The 22,978-nt window shown below is 42.3% G+C and overlaps 1 protein-coding gene across 1 annotated transcript in view; it reads left to right on the top strand.

Annotated features, from left to right (window-relative positions):
- The first annotated feature begins 5,772 nt into the window (after positions 1–5,772).
- ANKRD50 (ankyrin repeat domain containing 50) overlaps positions 5,773–22,978 on the top strand; it is a 40,056-nt gene continuing 22,850 nt past the window's right edge. The window contains exons 1-2 of the mRNA XM_071452302.1: positions 5,773–5,955; positions 6,743–8,020. Coding sequence (XP_071308403.1) covers positions 7,542–8,020 — 479 coding nt within the window. The 5' untranslated portion in view covers positions 5,773–5,955; positions 6,743–7,541. The remainder of the gene's footprint in view (positions 5,956–6,742; positions 8,021–22,978) is intronic.

Here is a 22,978-nt window from a genome sequence, read left to right as displayed (position 1 = left end):
AATTTCATTCATTCCTGGTCTGAGAATGGTACTGAATATACTTCTGGACCAACTCACATAAAAAGTCACTTTCATGATTTAGTTTTCTCTTTTGACTTACTGCTATGGATTTATTTTCTTTCTACTCCACAGACATTTTCATGCCATCACTTAACAGCATCTAAATTCTTCCCTTCCCAAGGAACAGACAATTATATTTTCATCCAACAGGACAACTTATCAACTGCAGCACCTGTTTTCAAGAATATCAATTGCTTTGGTGTTAATTTTGGCTGGCCTTGTGCATTGTCAACTGTTATTAAATGGAAGGGTGATGTTACACCACAATTCATATTGCACAAATATTGGGTAACGTGTTACTTCAAGGTAGGAGGAAGCTGAAGCAGATTCATGTTCCTGTACACACAGAAGTATTTAAAATAAGAATGACACAGGCTGGGCAGACCACAGCACTCCAGAGCACTACACCAACTTGTATTGCTTGGATACTAAAAGCGGTTGTTTGGGATTTTTTGGTTTTTTGTGTAGCTGGCTAAAAATTGTGATGCATTTTGCAGACACCCAGCTAAACCCTTGCCCAGTAAGTATCAGAGGTTGAGCATCAATTATTAATCAGAAGATTCCTATCTTCCTCTGTGAAGATGCATATTTGTGTGGGTATAAATATTACACATACATATAAAAAAGATGTTGCAGCAAATCTTTAAAGCCAATGCCTGAGTTTTGCTCAAGAGGCACAAAAAGTGCCTCCAAGCCTATTGACTAAATTTAGTGTGCAATTGGGAGGACGGTGCTCTCCTGTCAGCACAGAGCAAGAAAAAAAGCTACTCCTGAAGGAATTCAGAGCATTTAAACTGATGCCCTATTTTGAACAGTCACCTGGCAGAGTGTTTTCCTTGACAGAGTAGCAGTGAGGAGCAATGGTACCAACAGGATGATAGCAACACACAGCAGTAGTAGATGTAAGCACAGTTATAACTACATGTGATCCAAATTATCCTTTCCAGCCATGGACAGCAGGTCTTTTGAGTGTATCTTAATTCTGTTATTAAGCTGCGAAATGAACATCCACCACTGCTGGGTATTTAATGCACACATGTATTTGTACAGAGGACGAGGATATGTGGGTGCAAACCTCCTGCTTTCTCTTTTCTGTGGCTACAGGACAGACCCCGGCCCCTGTGTATCAAGGGACAGAGAATTGCCTTTTCTAACCCAAAGCACAATAGCCATTTCTCAAACAAAATGCAACTAGATTATGTTGTGGTGGCAGTTCTGTAATGACCTAGAAATGAATGCTGTCAGCCTGGAAACTGGAACTATTTCCTTTTCAGGGAAAATGCGAATTCAGCTCCCTCCTCTCCCGGCCAACTGTTCCAGCCACCACATGATCCTATCCCAGATCTTTTGTTTAATTTTGCTTCAACTTAGTCATTCTTGCATCCTTTGTTCACAGAGCTCCAGTTTCAATAGATGGGATAGATAGTACTCCTACCCAAATTACCTGGTAATGAGGAAGGGTGAGGAAAGAGCTGAAAGGAACTATTATGCTTCCTGGCTATATTCTTATGTAAAAGAACACTATTACCTTCATCTATTGAAAATCGAAATTGTGAGTGCAAGTCCCTGATAGTTAGGGAAAAAAAAAAAAAAAGCCAAACATAACCAACCTGCATTCTGTTCCTCTTTAAAAAAGACGAGAAGGAACAAGATGGTCAGCCTCACTCAGCTCCTGAGGAGCTCAGGAAGCACATCCTCTTGGAGTCCATTTCCAAGTACGTGACTAAGTCACCAGCTGACTCTGAAGGATCAAATAATTGTGAGTAAGAACTAATCAGCCCTTTTTGAGGCCTTTGACATCCATCCCATTTAGGAGCTGAGGGATTCTGACCTGGGGCATTGGATGACCAGAAATGGATGGATGGATGGATGGATGGATGGATGGATGGATGGATGGATGGATGGATCAGAGACTGGCTGTGGCTGCCAGACTGGACATGGGGCATTCAGGAATGGGACTTCCAGGTGATTTTATGGAGGCATCTTGTATGATACTGACAGTCCCAAGTGCATCTCAGCCTAGACAGAATTTAGGACTAAGACCTGAAACATCAGTATCAGAGGAATGCTTTTGCCTGAATACTTCACGTGATAAGATTTTCACTATTTGCTTGGGAAATTATAAATTTTTTATGTTTATATTCCTATGTTATCCTAAGTCTGCACTATCTTTATTTACCATCAACCTCACTAATTTTACCTGTCAGAGAATGAAAGCATCTGAATTAAAAGACAATGATGCATGAAAATCAGTAACTCCAAAGTTACAAAAGCAGTAAAATGACTACTCCGTGCTTAAGCAGATAATCACGCCTCAGGCCCACCCTTGCAAAACATTTCTTTCTGGATGTGAATCGCGGCCTGCCCAAAGCTCTCCCCAAGACAGGAGGAGCCGGGGAGGACGTGCAGCCCCGGCTCCGAGCTGGCTGGGAGCTGCGTGCACCCCGACCAGCCAGGGACCCGCACGGGTGAGTCATGCCCCAAGCACCGCGGAGGGAGCAGCGCTCCCAGCTACACACAGAGCCAGCCCAGGTTTGTGCACACACGGGATGGGTCAGATCCTGATGGCTTCGGGTGGGATCCGTCATGTTCTCCCGTCCATCAGGACTGCCTGCTTCCACACCCAGGGAACATCATACTGACACTGGTGAAATAACTGAACAGCACGTAGCAGCCTTTCCGAATACTTTGCAAAAGATGTGGCAAATCATAAAAGATTTTTGCTTAACCCAGCCCCTCAGGTTTTTCCACTGTTACTGCAGACTTCTTAATGTTACAACTTTTTGTTCAATCTTTTGACTCAAAGTTTCTTCTTTTGTTAGCCTTAACTGGCTAAATACAAAACCATACCTAAAATCACGCACAACACAAACATCGCATCATTTAAAATCAGGTGCCTCCATGTGGCTCAGATCAACCAGGAAGGTTCCCATAGCTTCAGACCACTGAAACAAAAAGTATAGAGTGTTTTTGAGTTGGTTTTTTGTTGGGTTTTTTTTTTCCCAGATAGGAAATTTTGCTCTGTTTCATCTTGTTTTAGGCCTTATCTGTCAGCCCTGTAGCCTGCAAGGTTGCAGCCAATTAGATCATGGCTTGTTTGCTATCTGTGTCAAACTCAGTTATACAAAACCACAAAAATAAGGTTTGGTTCTTATCCTGATACTGTCTCATTAACTACAACGTTGCACAATTGTATCAGAAATAATCTGACCCTCAGCTATAATAATTCACCAGGATGATGTCATCTGAGCTGTCACCTTAGGTATAGGAGGTACTACACAAATAATCTTAATAACAAAATGCCTCCCTTGCTTTTGAAGGTTGACTTCAGGGTCTTAGTTTCTTGTGTACAGATGAAAGATTGTGGCTGCTCCTCTTCATGACAACCTTGAGTTTTTAACCCTTTGAACTTATTTTTAAGAGTTTTTTTCTTTTTTCTAAAAAAAAAAAAAGGGATTTACCACTGAAAGCGTATATGCTGTTGCTTCCTAGTAGTAATTTGAGGGGAGGGTCAGTGCAAGGCCATTCACCTTTAGCTTGTACACAGAAAGTTTTTGGAAGGTCACACTTTGGACTTTGCAAGATTTTGCCTAATTATACTTTAGGCCTGCCACTTTTTTTTTTTCTAACTTCTGTTCCTCTCTCCCTTCCCCCCTCCTTCTTCCATTTGTAATTCCAGCAAGTATTTCATACTCCTGATGTCATCTGTAGGAGTGATATCCTGAAGGGAAACTTAGCTGAGATACAGTGCCCACCAGTCAGTTTTAGGGGGTCAATTATTTCATGTCCTCTGTACCACCCAAAATCAAATTATTGTCATCTGGTTTGGGATTTATGTATTAGCATAAAAGGTTAACTATTTTCACAGTTATTATCTATAACTCCATCATGCTAAATATCTGATTATCTGATTTTAGCAAACCATGCTGTTATTCCACCTGCTTCACAATATTCACACTGGATGTTGTGAAATCTGACAGCGCCTTTTCATCTAAATTCGGTTCTCACTTGTGTCTTGGTCATCAGAAAGGCAGAAGTTGCATTTTCCCCTGCATCTGTCCAATTTCTTGTCCAATTTCTTTTTTCTTCCTCCTTGGGTCACCAATCTAATGCTTGTGCCAAGATCTCCTTCTTAACATGTTGAATCTGCAATTATTTCTTGTGGGGTTTTAACCTTTTTTTCTCTCTATCAACTTCTGTTTTTTCTCTAGCCTGCTCAGCAGACTAGAGCTGCAATACCATCACTCCAACCATTATCTGTCTCTATTCCTTTATTGTTAAAAGAAAAAAAAAAGAAAGAAAAAAGAAAATATTTTACAGTTCAAAGTCTCTTGAACTTGTATTAGCATTAGTTTTGGAAGTCTTGAGTTTCCACAACCTTTCGAAATGGAAGGGTGGTGCAGCTAGGAAGAAAAAAAAAAACAAGCCTAGAGAAGATTATTTGCCTAAAGTGTAGGGTTAAAAAAACCCAACCAAGTCAGAAAACTTAAAAAACCCCAAAACAAAACAACCACACAGCATTTTCTTACTACTAATCTTATTTCTGTTTCTCCCCCACTCCCCATTGCTCTGCGAATTTGTAATTCACTGCTTCCAAAGGTTCTTCAAACTTGTTCTACTGGTTTTCAAAAGCAGACAGACTTGTTTTTCTAAGCTCTTCAGTACACCAACTGAATTTATTTAATTTTTCATTTTGCTCCTGCAAAGAACCCCGGGATGCTCCTTGAAGGGCCCTAAATCAATCACTCCGTTGTATCCTATGGATATATTCAGTGTGTACTCCACAATGCCATAATTACCTGGTGTACAAAGCCAAAGCCGTGCTCAAATGAAGGCACTATTTAACAACCATATAGACCTTGATCCTTGATGGAAAAGTGCTTTATCATAACTAGTGCAGCCAGCTGCAAGGGGAGCAAATTTTAATGAAAATCCTTCCCTTGCTCTATCACAGACAAAATAAAGGAGGAGAGCGATTGCTTTGCTGTCATGGGTGGAAGGGGCTTCACAAGGGCCCCGTAAAGGAGCCAGATCCACCCTGTTTTCTTCCATATCAAAGTTGTCCTGGAGGAAGCCCTACCTGGTTTTTTCCATATTAAGGTTCCAAGGGTTGGTTGGGATTCCCCAGCTGTAAAGCTCAAGGGTCATTTTAACATGGCAGGATGTGGGATGCCCCTTGGGAGCTGCCAGAGCCTTGCAAACATGATTTTTGCATGTGTGTAAACCCCGAAGCATGGTTGGGAAGGTGGAAAAGGTTCAGAATTGCTGCTACGATCTGGGGAGGCTGTCAGGGTAATTAATGGGAGTTCTGTCTGAAACGGGCCAGTCCGGGGCACGAGCAGAAAAGGCAGTGAGAAAATTTGAGCACTCTGAGGTCCGTGCTTGGCTCGGAGAGCCGACTGAGCCAAGGGCCCGTGCCAGCCCCGCGGCGAGGGGGGCTCACCTCCAGCCAGGACCTTTTCCGCCCGAGTCCCGCGGCCGCGGAGCGGGGCCGGCGCCCCGGGCCCGCGGCGGGAGGCGCGGCCGCCCCCTGCAGGGCCGCGCCGGGAGGCGCCGCGGGAGCGGGCGGGACGGGGGCGGCCTCGGGGCCGGGACAAAGCCCGGGGCGGCGGCAGGGGCACCGCCCGTCTCCCTCCGCCCCAGATGTCCCCGCCGCCGGAGGGGAAGGGGGGCGGGCCGAGGCGGGGCCGGGGCGGGCGGAGCGGGGAGCGAGGGAGGCGCCGAGCAGGGAGAGCACCGGGCGGGCTGAGGCAGCGGCGGAGCGGGGTGGCCGCGGCCCTGGCACGGCGGCGCCCGGGGGCGGGAGCCCAGGGGCCGGGCGGAGGAAGAGGAGGGGCGCGGGCAGCGGCGAGAGGAGCCGTCTGGAGCAGCCGCCGCGCCGAGGCGGCCACGGAGGTGAGCGAGCGGCGGGAGGAGGCCCCTGCCCGGGCGGGGCTGACACCGGCCCCGGGGCTGGGGGGTCCCCGCCGGGCGCGGAGCGGGTGCCCGTGCGGAGCCGGGTGTGTGCGCGGCGGAGGGCGGCGGGCACGGGGTCGGAGCTGAGGCAGGGCTGGGGCGGTCCCCAGCTGCTCGGGGTTCCCCGGAGGGAGGGGGTCGCGCTGCCGGGCGGCTCCGAGCCGTGGCTGCCCGGGCGGGCAGGGCAGGGCTGAGCCCGGGCCGGCTCGGGCGGTGCTGGGGTGCGCGGTGCCGGCGGGGCACGGGGCGGCGGCGCGGGGTGCCACGGCGTGACCCCGGGGCTGCCGGGCGCCGCTGCTGCCGCGAACAAAGAAGCGTGCGGGGAGCAGCGCTGCCCTGCTGCTGCACAAACTCCCGAAAACGCCCGCAGCCGGCAGCAGGAACACGGGGTGAGGAGAGGATTCGCTGGTGAAGCCTCGCTGGGAGGAATGTTTCTAGGATGGAAGGATATATTCGGTTCTCCTCGGGAGAAGATGCAAGACTTGCTGTGGTTTTGAGGCCACTGTCATATCTGCTCATTGTTTGTTGTTGGGGATTTTTTTTTGCATGTGGCTGATCACGCCTCGTAACGAAAAATTTTCTTTAAAACGGCTCTCTTGATTAATTCAGCAGTATTAGGAAGAATAAGGAATACGAGCCCTTGACTTTGGTCTTTGTTGTCTGCGTTTGCAGCTGACTGAATTATGGCTTGCATGTAGGGTTAAAAGTGCTGTCTCCTTTATTTCAGAGCTCTAGGGGAAGATGTTGTCTCTTCTGACATCTTGCGATTGAGATACCTGAGAACAGGTTCAGTAAGAATCAAGTTCCTGAAGAAGACACTACGAATGTATTGAAATAAGAAGCTGTAAACATTTTTTTCCCCCCTGTCGCCTGTGCTGCATAAGAAACCGTAATGTGAAGCACTTCTCGGACACTCTCCCAGATGTATGAAGTCTGCAAAGCTCGCCGGCCAGACTGGCTGCTTTAGTCAGTGGTACTTGCCACATTTGTGGTGTGTATATAGTACTCTGAAGAGAAATCGCTTTTTTTTATGAAATTCCCAGAAGGAACATTTTATTATGGACAGCTTTTTCTGTATGTATATCCAGAGAGATTAATGCCTAGAGTTGAAAGGCGTTTAGTATACACTGCAGAGTTGGCTTTCCCTCAGCTTTTCCAGATGTATAGTCTCCCCTGTACGCTGGGAACACGCACAACTGCCTGAGCCACAGATGCAGCCATGGAGCTGCGCGAACTCGTGAGCCACACCAGGAGTCTCGCCGAGGGCTGGTCCCAGCCGCCGCTGCACGATGTCAGCTGAGCTGTGATGGTGCCGTGCTGATCCCGGCACAGCGCACAGATGGACTGACACCCGTCCTGCAGAGGAGAGGCCGCTGAGTTTTACCCTGAGCAAGGGTGCCCGGTCGCCGTCACCTCTGCCAAGTTCTGCGCGCAGGATCGTCCCGTGCCGGAGGCATCTCCCCGCTCCTGAGATGCTGAAGATGTGCTGCGGCTTATGACACATCCAGGAGAAGAAGCTTTATAAAATGGCTCAAACCAGCTTGCTGCAGGGAAAGCAGTTTTACTGTAGGGAGTGGGTTTTCCACAAGCTTCAACACTGCCTCCAGGAGAAAGCGAGCTGCGGCGGCAGCGCTGCCAACAAACCATCTCTCGTAGCCAATCCTGGGAATAACAGCGGTGTTGTCTCCGGGAAAGGACCTGCCTGGGGTGTGTTGTTGGTAGGAGGGCCCGGCAGCGGGAAGACAGCCCTGTGCACTGAGTTACTGTGGCCAAGCTCACCTGCAAACCTGCAGCGAGGCTTGCATCGCCAGGCCCTGGCCTTCCATTTCTGCAGGGCCCAGGACTCTGACACGCTCTGTGTTGGAGGCTTTATTCGAGGTCTAGTCACACAGATATGCCGCAGTGGACTGATCCAGGGATACGAGGACAAACTAAGAGATCCTGCTATTCAAAGTCTCTTGCAGCCCGGGGAATGCGAGAGGAACCCTGCTGAAGCGTTTAAAAGGTAAAAACAAATTAAAAAAAAAACCCCAACAAAACAGCCCTATTGAAAACAAACCCAGAATAAAACAAACAAGAAAACTCTGCTGTTTAGGTCTTCCTTCCAGTGAGCCTAAGATGCAGATAGTTTAAAACATGTTTGTTTCATGGCTTGTTATCTCTGTCAGAGCGTGCAGACTTACCATGGAAAAAACTAACTTTGTCCTTATAGCTGACATAAATAAATATTTACTTTTAAAACAAAGTTTATTATTAATAGTGAATTTATTTATATTTGTATGTTAGTACCCTCAGATGTTACTGGATGTTTTGGAAAGACTTGAAAGTAATTGACTTCAGAGTGGAAAATACCTAGTCCGTGGTCTCTGTGTGCCATAAAGGTAGGGCAGTTGTCCTTCACAGACCTGGAACAGACCTTACAGGACCCTTGGAAAAGCTTCCAATAACATGCTCTGTCTAAGAGGAAACTGAGCTAATGGATCTCTGGGTCTGATCCAGCACATCGGTTTTATGTTTGTCTAAAAATATGTGGTAGGAAAATGTCAATTAACTCCTTATGTTTCTTCTCACAATATGCACAGATTGTGTCAAATCTTTATTGCTGCTTCTTCTGTAAGTACTTCAAAGTGTTGATGGGATCAGGAATTGATCAAGAAATTGATCACCCTGCCCCTTAAGAGGTTTGTCAGCTGTCTAAGCTGAATGGAAAAGAAACAGACTTTTTTACTCGTGTTCCCTAACAAACCATAGTCTCCTGAGTATGTCACTGATAATTCTGTTTCTGTGAGGATAAGGGTATATAAAAGGATACATTACATGTATATATAAGTGTATATCCATAGATCTACTTAGAACAATGTACAGTCTTGAGCACAGCCCGTGTCAGCCTGTGTCTATTGGTCTTTATTCCTTTGGGTCACAGTGAAGGAAAATTCATGAAGGGTAAGGCTTGTCTTCATCAACAGAGCGTCAGTTGAATGTGCTGCCAGCATAAAACTTGTCTGGAATATTGGTTAAACTGAATTTTTTTTTTGGTACTGTATAGTGGTGTAACTTTTTTGTGGTACTAGAGGGTTTATTGCATGTTTCCAGTATAAAATTCCTCTATTTTTTTCTCTCCTGCCTACTAGGATGGTGGAGGCAAGTACTGAGGTTGAACTGTGGTGCTTGCTCTCATTGTCATGGTGGTGTAAAAGAGCCTTCTAGTTCTGAAGGCTGTTATGTCCTTGCCTGCTGAATAAACAGGATGCATGTCTACATTGTTCTCAGCATAGTGTCTTAAAACAGATAGTCTAAACCGAGACTAGTTCTGGATTTTTTGTTTGCTGCTAAGTGAATATGCAACTTCTAACAGCTATTAGGGTCCTAATTTCAGAGGTATTAAGCCCTCTTAAATTCTAATGAATAAAAACTGGGTGCAATTAAGTGCCTATAAATGGAATAGCAGACTGGCCATCTAGCTTTAGGCAGTCTTTTAAAATCATGAAAGTGGAATAATCTGGTGTGTAAGAGCCTGTTTATGTTTAAAAGTCTATTACAGGGAAATCTGACTAATTTAGTACAGCCAAGTTCTCAGTAAGAGCTGGAATCATTCCTCTTGTGAAAGTGATTGCTGACTGCACAGAACAGGAGCTAGGTAAATATCTTTAGACGAAAATGCAACCTAGAAATATAAAATACAAGCGATATTTGTTTAGACTGATTTTTATAAACATAGGGTTTATAAATGATGGGCTGGTTCGAGGAGCTCAATATACATGGTTCTTGGATTTGTACAAAAAAAATAAAATAAGCACAAGATCCAGCAATGGTCATTTCCTTCTCAAATTGTGCAGCACTGATTGTGAACTCCTGTTATTACCCTAGAAATACTTATGGGGTAGTACAGCAGCTTCAGTCAAGGAGATTTTTCTTTTCACCCTTCATGTATTCCCTTGCTCCCACTTATGCTGATCTGCTGCTCTCAAAAGCAGCCGTGGTGGCTGGTCCTGGTTCTCCTGTTTCAGATTTAAGGGAGATGAGGTGTTGGAGACAAGGTGCTGTGCAGGGAATATAAGTTTTCAGCACTGTTTTCAGCAGGGGACCAGGAGGTGGCTGCTGACAGCGGCACCAGGAGCTTGTTCTGCTGGGTGATACAATCTGTCCACAAACAAGAGGCACTTGGCCACCCCCTTCCCACCATCAGGCACCTCGATCGTTTGTTTGATTGAACTTTTGGTAGTGTATGAACCGTGCAGGGAATGTTTTTACAAAACTGTAATTTAGGATGTTCTGTGGTTTCTAAGACTTGCCGCTGAGCACTTCCATCCTGGGCTCCGGTGTGTTCAGAGTTTATGTTAAGTGGAGGTTGTTGTCATGTGAAATGAGTTCTAGGAAGACTTTCCTGTCAGATGATTGCATCCCTCATTGTGTAAAGGCACTGAAGAAACACCAAGTGCTTCATCGATTCTTGCCTTATTTTAGTTTATTCAGTAGAAGAGGAGAAAGGTTTTTCTTTAGAGGCACTGTCAAATTTTTGCTCTGCTTTTTACAGCTGCTCCAGACCCAGCCATGTATTCATGGCCTAAAATGGAAAGACTTCTCTTCATAAGTGCTAAACAAGATGATACCACTCTATTTTTGTGCTGATTGTCCTGGAAATACTGAGAAAGAAAAGCTTCTTAAAGTCTGGTAACATGCTAGTTTATAAACAATGTAAAGTTTGTTAGCTAAAATGGTGACATGTTTTCCTGAAGGATGTTTCCTAAATAGATTTTCAGCAGTCCTGATGGTCTTAGTGATACATAGGCAAGGAGTGACCCTCAGAGTTAAGATGTTTCTCACACTGTTTAAACATCTCCTCTTAAAAACTTCTTATGAATTTATAATATTAAAATGCCCTAAAAATTCTTTTGGGGTAAATCTTTCAAAGAACCAGAAAGGCTGAATTATACAAATCTATTTAACATTTTGAGTTTGTTGCTGCACTGACAGCTGAGAGAAAGAACAGCTACTTGCAGCACTTTTCTTATCAGGCACTCAGTGCTGGAGCAGAAAGCAGCTTAAAATGTGAGGGAGAGTGCTGAACCCTCACACTCAGATTTTCAGTGAAAGTAAAGCAGAAGGGAAGGAAAAGATGTTACAGACACCAGAAGTTAAGAAATGATGTGATAAACAAAGAATTTAATTCAAAAGGACCATTAAGCTCTTCTTGCCTGTTGATACAGAAAAGTTAAATTCTGAATAACCCAAATTTTGTAATGCTGTCTCTAGGGTTGTTTTGGTTTTGCTGCAGCAAGTTTGTGCTTCCAGTGATTGGGTAGGAATACAGGCAGATACCATTTATCCAAGGCCATGAGGGCATAGAGCAACTCTGATACAAGCTGTGGATAATGCTGAGCTTTGTGTAAACCAGGCTGCAGAAAGGCATTTCCCTTGTGTTCCTGGTTTATGTTTTCCAGACAGAGGAGATGCCATTGAACACCTTCAGGCAGTAGGGAAAGGAACACCATTCCCATGTGCTGTGATGCAGCTGGGATTATTGGTGGGAGGCAGAGCTTGCTTCATTCACAGCCCAGAGAGTGTCTGTCACTGGAAGTGTGGGCATAGTTTACCCTGCAGAGCTGATTCTTTTTTCCAGCCATTGCTCTTGAGTTTGAGAGATACCCAAGACCAGAGAATTTAGAGGTGGAAGGTATTAAATAACATCATGTTTTTAAGCTCCTACCAAACTCACCTTCAGTGTGTGTTGGTCTGGTACAAACTTAAACCAAACTTGGAATTTTGCTTGAGTGTGTTGCTGCAATTAATAAATCAACAAGTAAAAATGGTAAATTTCCACATCTCCCAGCAGGTTGGTGGAGGTGGAGCTGCTTTGTTCTCACTCACAGGTGAAGTTTCTTTCCAGCTTCTGGGTGTCTTTTCAGGGAATTTCAAATCTTGTCAGACTTTTCACATCCTTATTTCTCACGTACTGAATTTGGGTCAGTGGTGTCCAAGTGGTTTTTGCTTGTGAGGTATCCTAACATGTAATTACTAAAGTATTTCTCATGCAACTACTTTAATGTAAGAGGGTCTAAGTGATTTTTATCAGGGAAGAGAATGAAGCCGTGAATTCAGGTTTCCACTTACTGTATTGCTGAAGTTGCATTCCCATGCAAGTAGATGTCCCTGATCAGTAGAGACCCAAAAAACCCAGAAATTTAAAAGAAATAAAGCCACAAATCAGAAAGAGCTGCTGAACAAATCTATTACTCTTTAAGAGCTTCACAGAAGTTCTCTCAAGCTGATCTTACATCCTCTTTACCAAAAGTGAATGTAGGGAAGCTGTATCCCAGAGCTTAAGTATATATATATATATGTATTTTTTTTTTTTTTCAGAAAGGACACCAGATTCTATGCATGCTGGTGCTAAATTCAGTGCAATGGTTCCTTTTGCAGATTCCCAGACTATCAGAGCTTTTCTTCTAACTCCTCATCTCTTCGTGAGCATCAGGTTTGCCTTGTGATTTAACGTGACCAATAATGTTAAGTGATTAATAGTTTTATAGTTCTCTAGAATATGCAAATACCTGTAGACTTGAGTGTAAGAAAGGGGTGTGAGAGGTCATGTAAGGTTCTCTGCTGACTGCAAGTTTGAAGCAGGGGTTTATGTTGATTAAATCTGAAAGCCTTGTATGAGTTGTGTGAGTCACTCCCTTGGACAGCGTTAAAGTGCAGCAGGGCCTGTGCCAATTGCTGTTATCTATGTAAAGTTCCTTCTGCCTGCTTGGAGAACTCCAAAGGGTTGAGCCTCTGGTGTTTTGTCTTTGGCAATGTAATGGAAACCTCATAAAGGGCAGAATTCAGAGGAAAAACCTCTGAGTGTCAGCCAGAGCTAACAAGTATTTCCTTCCCCCAGCCCTTCACCTGTATTGCCTTTTCATGCTACTAAGTTATTTATCTTCCTTCTTCCCTCAAAAGTCATGTATCATCAGAAAGTTGCAAATTGTAGGTGATAGAGTTTTTACTCCTATCTAAATTATATGGGAGTAACAAGTTTTATTCCAAGTTCTGGATTCTTTGTCTGACAATGTAGAAAAATAGTGGTTTGTTCAGTAAACCTTCTGTGACTTTTGTTCAGGGACTTTCAGTCTGCTGTAGTGAAGTGCATTTTTCCTACTTAGATGAAGGAAAAGATTCAGACATTGAGTTGTAAATGATGACAGATGAAGTGTGAAGAAGCTGCTCATTTTTAGATCTCTTTGTACCATCTTTGAAGTCAGTAATATAATTAAAATTATAATGGGTTGTGTAGGCTTTATTGAGCAATTAACTAGTGAGCTTTTTGTTGGTTTGGAGTAGCCTATTCTTAATTGCAAAAATCTGAGTGCATTTTGGAGTAAATTTGAGATGAATTAGGAGTATCCTGACTTTGTAGGGTACAACCCTACAAACTTGGGAGTTTCCCTTGCTATGAATTAACCAAGGTATGTGCTTCTACTGCAGTTTGCAGCACCCCAGTTCCAAGACTGCTGTGAAAAGATGAGAGGCAGCACATTGGAGACAGTTAAAGATACCTGAGCTTGGGCTACTGGAAACCCAAAAGCTGCTGGGATTTCTATCAATTTACTCTAGAGGACATGAGTAATTCAGTATTAATCTTTCATAGGTGATAAATGACTCAGTTTTTGTCACGCAGGTCTCAGACTGTCTGGGAGTGATCTGCTTCTTTTTTTCTAATCTACTTCCTTCTGGAAAGGGCTGCTGCAGAGCCTTTCCCTGTGCTTCCAGAGCTTCAGTACAATCTTGGGAGCTGTAGCTCTCCAGTGGTTGCAAGAAGGGTGTGAGTATATAGATTTTGTTAGACTCTCTTAATTTTGTAGAGCTGTAAATGGTAGAAACAAAGGCAAGCACTAACTGTATCCTGTGTTAAACCTTAAACCTTACCAGGATCCTTGCAGATCATCATGCAAAGAAGGATCTGAATGCATAATACATTAATTTGCAAGATTCTTTAAGAAGTAAGTTAAACCTCCAGTGTGTTTGTTATACATTTACCACGTGTAAAGTTCAAATGTGCAACTGACAATTGAGAAGGTTGGGAGTTCAGAAAGATCAAGTCCAGCATCTCCTTCACCAGACAGGAAAAGCTGAAGATGCTGCCTTCATCTGCTCTTATGCTTCACAGTTCTTCTAGGAAAAAAAAAAAATTCCATATGTTAGCCTGCATTGATTTCTTCTTGCTATAATCCAAGTTTTTTACTACTTAGAATTTATTCTCCATATTTCTGGAGAACACCCTTTCTTTCCTTTTTGGGACAGCCTTTTACGTCTTTAAATACAGCTTTTTTCTCTTTCATCTCAGCCTGAAATTCAATAATTCATTTTGTTAGTGTGTCCTCAGAGGTCACACCTAAGAATGTGGCATTAAAAATCCCTTACCTAAATAAAAGGGTTTGGTTTCTAAAGGGAATTTTTCTTACCAGTGTTTTAGATGTGTAAATAGGCAACATTCTACTTCTGTACTTTGCCAGATTTTTGTCCATTCCCGCATCTTTCACTTATGCTTGACTAGAATCCTGAAGCTAGTTGGACCCTAGCCCAGAAGATCTTGATCTGGTTGAAGATTGAATTCTCCTTTTAGTAGGAGTTTTCAGTTAAAAACTATCTCATTACAGTTAGAGTCATGTTGTTTTATTTGTGGTTTATTTAATACTCAACAATGATGGAGGCAAGACACCAACTGAAAATCATAGCAATTTCTGGGTGAGATGAGAAACTGTTTCTGTAAGAGCATGCCACAAGAGGGTTAAAAAGAATCTGCCAGCTCAGCCTGTCTTTCCAGTGGAGTTGCAGAAGGTAAATTTGCTTTTGTGAGAGCATCTTGACTGTGCTGGAACTTCTGAGTGTTTATGTGTAACCAGGTCTTTGGGCTTTTAGCTGGTGCTGGGTTTCATAGGAAGCTCTGTGTTCTGGTGTTCTCCAGCCCATTAGAAGCGTTGAGCATTGCCTGAAGCTTAAGCACTTTGTGGCATGTTTCTCTTTAGGCTTTTCCCTTAAATCTGTGGAGTTAACGGGTCACATAGCAGCAGTCAGTGTTTCTGCAAGAGCAAGCTGTATGTTCCTCTTTCATTGTATGGAAGCACAGCCTACAGACTGAACATAATACCGTTTAAGGTTTTAACCTTTTCAGATTAAATTACCATAAGAAAGTTTCCCCGAGGCATTTTAATAATGACAACTTACATAGACCTTTTTGTCTTCTACTTCTATAGGCATTAACATTTTGGCTTTAATCAATGTGGCTCAGACTTAAACCTTACAGGTTTTCCTATAAGCTGTTTAGTTAGATGGACCTTCATAGCAATTCTTACTTGTTAATTATTTCCCTTCCCTTCAGTTTTCTGTGCACATGTTCATAGCTTGTGCAAGGGTTGAGGTTTCTTTTCCTGTCTTCTTTTTCAATGAAAAAATGAAAAGGATTTGGTGGATTGTGAAGTAGAAAGGATGTAGTGTGTCTTATATACTGGGAGAAGGTAGTATTGAAATACTGCCTCCTGAAAGCCATGACTTGAAGAGGTTTCAGTTTCTTGTCTCTGATGATGTATACAATGCACTGGGAATGGTGAAAGATCTTCTGTCTTTGTCCAGGAGCAGGAGTCTCTCCAATAGTTAATGTCTTTACATTTTGTGATTGAAGAATGACTGCTGAAAAAGAAATAACCGGGCCAAAAAGGCAAGAAACTAATTACATTGACCCCAGGGTTGAGTTGTACAGAGGTGTTCAAAGTATTGCAGAGGAGGTGCCAGAAAGAAGGAAGTGGGTAGGTTCCTGGTCTGCTTGTTGACATCAAAATGTGAGAAAATAGCATGAAAATAGAACTGAAAATGAGATCATGAAAAGGCGGCAATTGGGGAAACATACATAATGAAGAAATAAAAGGGGCAAAACAATTGCTATCAAATTCCTCTCTCTGTCACATTTGCAGATAACTTCACACAGAGCGAGGACCATGCAGGCAGGTAGGAGACATCAGACTTTTGGGCTCAGTTGTGGTTGCTGCTGTTTAAATTGGTGGGAGTGAGAGGAAGGATGGAATAAAGGATCATATGTGATGAGTGGACTTTGAGTCCACAGACCACCAGCAGTGTCTCTTCCTTGGGTTTTTTACTTTGTCATGTCCTAATAAGAGCTGGTAGTGCTTATGGGGAGAAGGGAAGGTAGGCACAAGATGCAAGTTGTGTGCTACAGATCTGTGATATCTTAGAACATGAGAGAAGGAAGGGGCCCTGGCAGCACCTTATTTTAGGTTATTTGCAGCATCATGGAGTTGTCCTGGAAGAAATAGAGCACTGTTCAGAAGTTAAGGAAAGGAAAATACCAGCAGTGTAAAGATGACAGTAGCAGGCAGGTAGGAATGAACCTCAGGAGGAAAATCTGTTCAGAATGGGATTACAGCATGATCTCCATCTTAGAGCAGTTAATTAACAAGTCTTGGTTTAACTACATCAGCTCTCCTCCAGCGATAGTGAGCATGATACACTAAGCTGTCTATCCTTTCTCTACACTTTCCTGGAGTAGAATTCAGCAGGACATTAGAAAAAAAAGTTCAGTTTGTAGGCAAAGTGAAGCTGATCCATGGTAAGAGAAATTGTGTCCTGTAGGATTTTGGATTACCCTAAATGATCAAAGTCTAACAGATGGAAACTTCAGCAGTTCACAGCACAACACCAAATCATTCTGTGTTTCTATGCTTTTTTTGTTAATACCTTCTTTAATTTTAAATGGTGCTTTTCATCCACAGTAAACAATTTGTGTATGAATAATTGGAGGGAGGAAGTGGAAGTTGTAGTTTCTATCACTTGTATTGTAGCTAAGGCTAATAAATATTAGGCTACAAAATCAGTTCCAAAGCTAAATACAAAAGTGCAGTAAGATTATAGAATCAGGGTTACACAGTGTTAACCTAACAGTGTTTCTTGAGAGTAAATTATGGTGACAATACAGAAAGCATCAATTGGAGCTTTACAGGCAAAACAGAAAAACTCTATCTGCTGGGGGCTGGGGATGAAAAAACCCAAACCACAAGGTAGCTGATAAGGTCCCAGAGTGATGCATGAGGAACATATGCTGTGAATTGTGCTTTGGGGAGTATGGGAGAATAATTTTGAATGGGACACAGGAAAGCTGCTCCATCTGTTGCCTCTTCAACTAAGTGCAATAAACATTGGGATAGTCCGTTTTACTAAGATGGAAAATAAGATGGATAAAGATATGTGGTACCAAACAGGAAAGCTGTCTTAAGTGTGCTTGACTTAGGAAGGTAAATTCTCAACAGCTTTTCATCTGGTATTTGTGCAGAGGATTTTCTCAGAATGAGGTTGGACAGTATAATCCTGCAATCAGTTCAGCAGTGGAAGTGTGAGGTGCTCTGTGATGGTGTGCAAGACACGAGGCAGGCAGGTGTGGAGCTGCTTGATTAGGGAAGGATCAAGATTTTCAAATGTCAGCTGTTGGTTAGCCTGGTTCTTCCAGGCTGGCAGATCAAGAGCCCCCTGTTCTGAAGGAGCAGTTTGGTGTTGAAACAGCCACTGCAGCTCCTCGTCTTCCTCCTTCCCAATCTGTAATGTTGGGCTTTTTTTTCCCTTTGGAATGCATAGGACAAATCTAATTAATTTGGGGATTATCAGACTGAACTGCAGTAATGGTAGTGGCTCTTTTATTGTGTGTATTAATCTACTGTATTCTCTTTTATGGTCATGGAATAATAGAACATAGTAAAGAAGCATATAGCCTGACAACAGGCACACAATTGAATTTATTCAGTGCAGTTTTCTACCTGCCTCAGCTGGGAGTTTTTCTGTTTCTTTTTGTGCTTAGCATTTCTCTCATGCCAGCAAATACAATCATATACCTGGAAAGAAATATCTGTTCCTTCAGTTGTGTTTATGCACTGCATAAATAGAAACAGAAAAAAGAAAGGGATTTTTGTCTATCTCCAAAATGTAGAATAATAACCTACAAATTCAAATGCCTGTAAAGCTACAAGAATTGCAACTCCGTTGCGTAGTAACGTGTTCAGATAACACAGCTTATAGAAGTTATATTCTTGTTTAACAAAGAAATATTAGTTTTGCTACAACTAGGGAATCAGGTAGTTAATAAGGAAAGCTGAAAAGACTGAATGTATGTGTATGTGTGTGTGTATATATATATATATATATATATATATATATATATATATTTCCCTCATTGTAACTTTAATTTCATAAATGATTTAAAACTAACCTTGTAATTTTGATACATTCTGTTGCATATATAAACTTGGTCATTTTATTATTGTGGTGCCCCACTTTTACATGTTGCATTTCAACAACAGGCTTTTGAATATTTGCAAAGTAAGTTGTTATCTTAACTTTACATGTATGCAAAATAATGTGAAGTATAGGCAATTCTCTCATTTCTACTAATGATAGTTTTCAGTGAGTCTGATTTGATGCTTTCATCTCATGCATTTGATCTAAAGTGTACATTCTTTGGCACCTCCTACTTTTTTTTAAAAAAAGAGATGGATTTGCAGGAAAAAAATAACATTGAGAACTTAATTGATGCTTAATAGAAAGAAAAACACTGATTTTTGACCCTACGTAAAGAGCTTTAAAGCAAAACCTGGTGGATGACAAATTCCAGGAATAAATCTAAATAACAGCAACATAGACAACAGCTCAAAAACTGGGGATGGAGGAGGAGGGGAAATAGGCTTAGTCATGTAGGTCATGGGACAGGCCAGAAGATAAGTCAGGGAGTAATCAAATGCCTTAGGTGTCTTCATACTAATGGAAAAAAGGTAAGGGGTAAACAAGCAGAACTGGAAATTTTAGTGTACAGTCAAGATTGAGTTCAGTGCTCCAAAAGATCTGTCAGGATAACTTGTATAACAGGTATGTGTTTAAAAAAAGTAGCTTGTTTTGTACATAATATGCTTGCTTGTAGTTCTAGACTAAAGTAAAGAAATTAAAGCCACTGGAAAGTCTGATTAAAATACATATATCACATGTGGTGGTAGTCCTACATGTGGGGTTTCTATTTGAAGGTTTGTTGGTCAGCCTCTTCTTCCATGGACTGTAAATCAAACTACCTATCAGACCACCTTGTGTGTCTGAGAGTTTACCTGCTTTGTCCAGATTGGGTTTGTGGTAACTCAGAGAGATTCCCTCAGCTCAAAACTTCTGTAAGATTCCAAGTGCTTTACCCCACCAAAACAGCAAGCTCAAGTAAGCAAAGCTGCTTTAAGATAACAAATGGTGTCACCCATGGCATAGAATTTGGATGATAATGTCTGTCTCTGGTAGAGTTAAAAATCTGAATAACAAATAGGAGATAAACATCAGCTGGGAAGGCGTGATACAAACAGGAGTCTGCCAGTGACCATGCTTCTGATGTCAGGAAAGAGAGAATAGTTAGTGGGGAGACATAGATTAGCTTCAGTCAGATTGGGAAAAATCAGCTGGGGAAGTGAAATCTTTTGGATACAGGGACTAGGAAATGATCTTAAATGCTTATGTTGGGTTAATGGTTGGACTCAAAGGTCTTTTCATAGAATCCTAAATGATTCTATGTTTCTTTGCTTAGAAGGGCAGGAAGAAGAAAGGCAAACTAAAAAGGATGGAGATGTTCACCATCTCAGAGGGTTTGTGAGTAAGATCTGATGAAGACAAGTATAATGAGAGAAAGGAACTGGGAAGAGCACTGAGGTCCCAAAGCACTGTATTAAATGTCTGGTTCGGTGAAACTGAGCTCCTCCTCACTCACATGTTAAACTCCAGCAGGAAGGAGGCAGGAAGAAAATAGAGCAGCCACTAAATGTGAAAGTGAAAGAGTAATGTAAAAATGAGAGCAAGACTGCAAGTTCAAGGTGCATTGGTCATGTTTCCTGTGAGGTGTGTTTTACAAGAAGTAACTCTATTTATGTTAGCAGAAAAAAGACAATATCCAGCAAGTGTTAGCCTGCTATTCCTTGGGGAGAAAAAACTGATAACAGTAGGCAAGATAAAATTTCAATGCTCCTATGTATTGCCCTTTCTTTAAAAACAGTAATTTTGCAGTCAGCTAACATAATTAAAAGTAGCAAGAAATAGGTAAGGTTAAAGAAAACCAGCCCAGGCCAAAAACCTCAAACAGATATCCAACATAGAATAGGTGAGATGTTCTCAAACTTACTGATTGTCTGCAAAGGAGAGGTTATCTTTATCAGGATTGCTGAAAATTCAGAGTTGAAAGAAAAAATTGTGTATTTATTGCCTTGATTTAAGAAGGACATAAAAGGCGTGGGGAATTAGAAGTGTGTCAGTGGAGATGAGAAATGCCAGAAGAAATTATCAGACAAACTATTTGCAGACAGCTGGGAGATAACAAAGAGGTGAAAAGCAACTAACACGGTATGACATGGTTTGGTTTTGAGAAATTTAATCTAATGTCTGTTTGGAGGAGTCACAGGACTGATGGATAAGAGATAACCATAAATGCCATCTTGTCTGCAGACTTGCATGGGACTGCTGCAAACAGCCCATGTGCAAGGTAGAACTATATTTGACTACATGGAATAAGAGGTTAGTAACTGTACTTAATTATCAGTACTCCACTTTCAAACTGACACAGCAAATCAAGTTGGTTTCATACCAGCTTTTTCTTGTGGCTTTTTTTTTTTCCCCAATCTGTTCCCTAATTCTGTCAAGTGACTGGAGAGAAATGATTGTAAATTTTGGGTACTGCTGGCTGCCTTGTAATCACCCTGGTGTTATCTGTGGGGCAGAAGTTACAGGGCAGGAAGTACAAGGTTTGAATTGCAGGAAAGCAGGTAAAGGTTAGACACAGGAAGGGAAGGAAAAAACTTCTCAGTTTCAAGAATATTGAAGCACTGGAATGGATTGTTTAGGGAGATAGTATTGATTTGTGGAAATCTTCAGGAGTGCCTAGGCTTGTATCTCAGGGATGGCAGATGTAGAGCTGATGCTGCTGAAGGCGTGGCAGTGGACTAGGTGACCTCTCTATCACTATAAAACAGAACTGTGACAGTTTGTTTTGAATACAGTGCCTTGTTTTTTTTTTTTTAATTACATGTTTGGGGAAAATCTTTTCATTGTCTTGTGTGCTGTTCCTCTCTTCGCCTTTGGGGACACAGATTTTTGTATGTCAGACTCGGCGTAATTTAGAATTTATTTTATATGTTAGGACATATGGCAAGTATATTTCATTTAAAATACAGTCAGTTTGCTCCTGGTAGCAGTTGTGAATGGTTTTCAGCCACAGTTGTCCGTCCTTTATAATAGCCAAGTTGTTTGCAAACTGCTCTGGGCAGTGCACTATTACACCAAAATATTTGCTCTTAAGGCTTCTATTTTCTGAGGTTTCAAGTAAATCCACGAGTAGATCTGCTGGCTGTGCTTTGTAGCCAAAAATCACCTCTGTGTTTGTGTGAGACTGTAGGAGGGCTCTAATCAATACCCAGGGTCCAGCCTGGCCTGTTTCTGTGGGACCAGTGGCACTGGTTCCACCATCAGCTCTGCTTTTGTCTGGCCTGATGCCCTAGAGGTGGCTTTTGTGCTCTCCTGCTGGGGCTGCAAGTCTGCCTTACAATTGCAGATAAAATCCAGGTTGCTACAAGACATTGCAAAATCAGGTATTGAGTTGCACAAGACTTGCCTGCTGTTTCTAATTCACCACTTCTGAAAAGGCCAGACCCTCGATTTACATCTGTGTACTTCACCTAGAGCTTTCCCAATAGGTGATGCTCAGGGTGGGTTTTGTTTGGTTTTTCTGCTTTCTGCCCCTTCCTTCATAGGATTAACCATGGTCGGGTGAAATTGTTAGAGCCAGTTTGTCTTCCTGTGCAGCCTGCAAATAAATAATTTACTAGAAACAATAATCTGTATTACACTGTAGCCCAAGAGTGTGCCTTGATTTCCAGTATTACACTTAGTCAGAAAGTGATAATCAGCTGCAGTGCACTTTATCTTGTTGAGAAAGTCCAGAACAAGTACCTCGATAACCAGATCAGATCTGTCAGTGTGTACACAGGTGTGCCCACATCCAGCTGGGTCACTTCACTCTTGCCTTATGGGTTCTATTTTTTCCAGCTTTTTAAAGTGTGGAATTGTTCTGTGCTTCACAGCCCTCGTATTTCATAAATATTCCCAGTTAGTTAAGGGTCCTGTGTGTCTGTTTTTCTGGATGTTATTACCAGTATGAGCAGCTGGGCAATTAGTAAGAAGGAAAGGCCTGTATTCCACATGCATATAGTGCCAAGAATTGGGGCAGTGATATATAGAAAGCAGCTATTGATTTGATCATTAATTTCCCTGTTAATCATTAGCCAGAATGCATTATAAGGCAGGTAAATAACCTGTTTACTGTAAGTCATCCATAAGATGTAAATGCCTTGTCACAGGACAAAATAAAACTCACTCTTCTACAAACAGTGCTACAAGCAATTTGTAAGGATGCTCTAGTTTTTCTTTCTATGTGAATACAGCTGCTAAAAGTACTTGGAATGAGGGTAATATTTCATCAGCTGAACAGCAGGAGTTGTCAATTTTATTAGAAGTTAAATTCACCTTTTCTTTTTTTTTATTGCGACCTGTGCCCCAAATGCAGTTTGGAAAACAAAAGAGAAAAATGCGGCTATTGGTGTAAGTCTGTCTTTGCTGAAGCTTCTAACAGTCTTTAACAGCTTTATCTTCTCTGGCTCCATGCTTTTAAATGCAAATTGAGAACTGGGGGTGGTGGGGACAGACAGCTTTAATGGATTATGCTCCCTGCTAACCAACCCCTGGATTATTACAATATACAAATGAACATGTGTCTGTAAGCATGGGAGAAGCAAGCTCTGGTGTTTGCTGTCGCTTGTGAGAATTTTTCAAGTAGGGATGCTTACAAAATACTTGGAGTTTAGCATTTTGTTTTCTATTCTTAGGCATTTAGAAGCTCTTAGGTTTACTCCAT

This window comes from Agelaius tricolor, unplaced genomic scaffold, assembly GCF_023055355.1.
Source record: "Agelaius tricolor isolate 1412-34295 unplaced genomic scaffold, bAgeTri1.0.p SCAF_34, whole genome shotgun sequence".
Taxonomy (NCBI): Eukaryota; Metazoa; Chordata; class Aves; order Passeriformes; family Icteridae; genus Agelaius; species Agelaius tricolor.
This window is presented reverse-complemented; position numbering and strand designations above follow the sequence as displayed.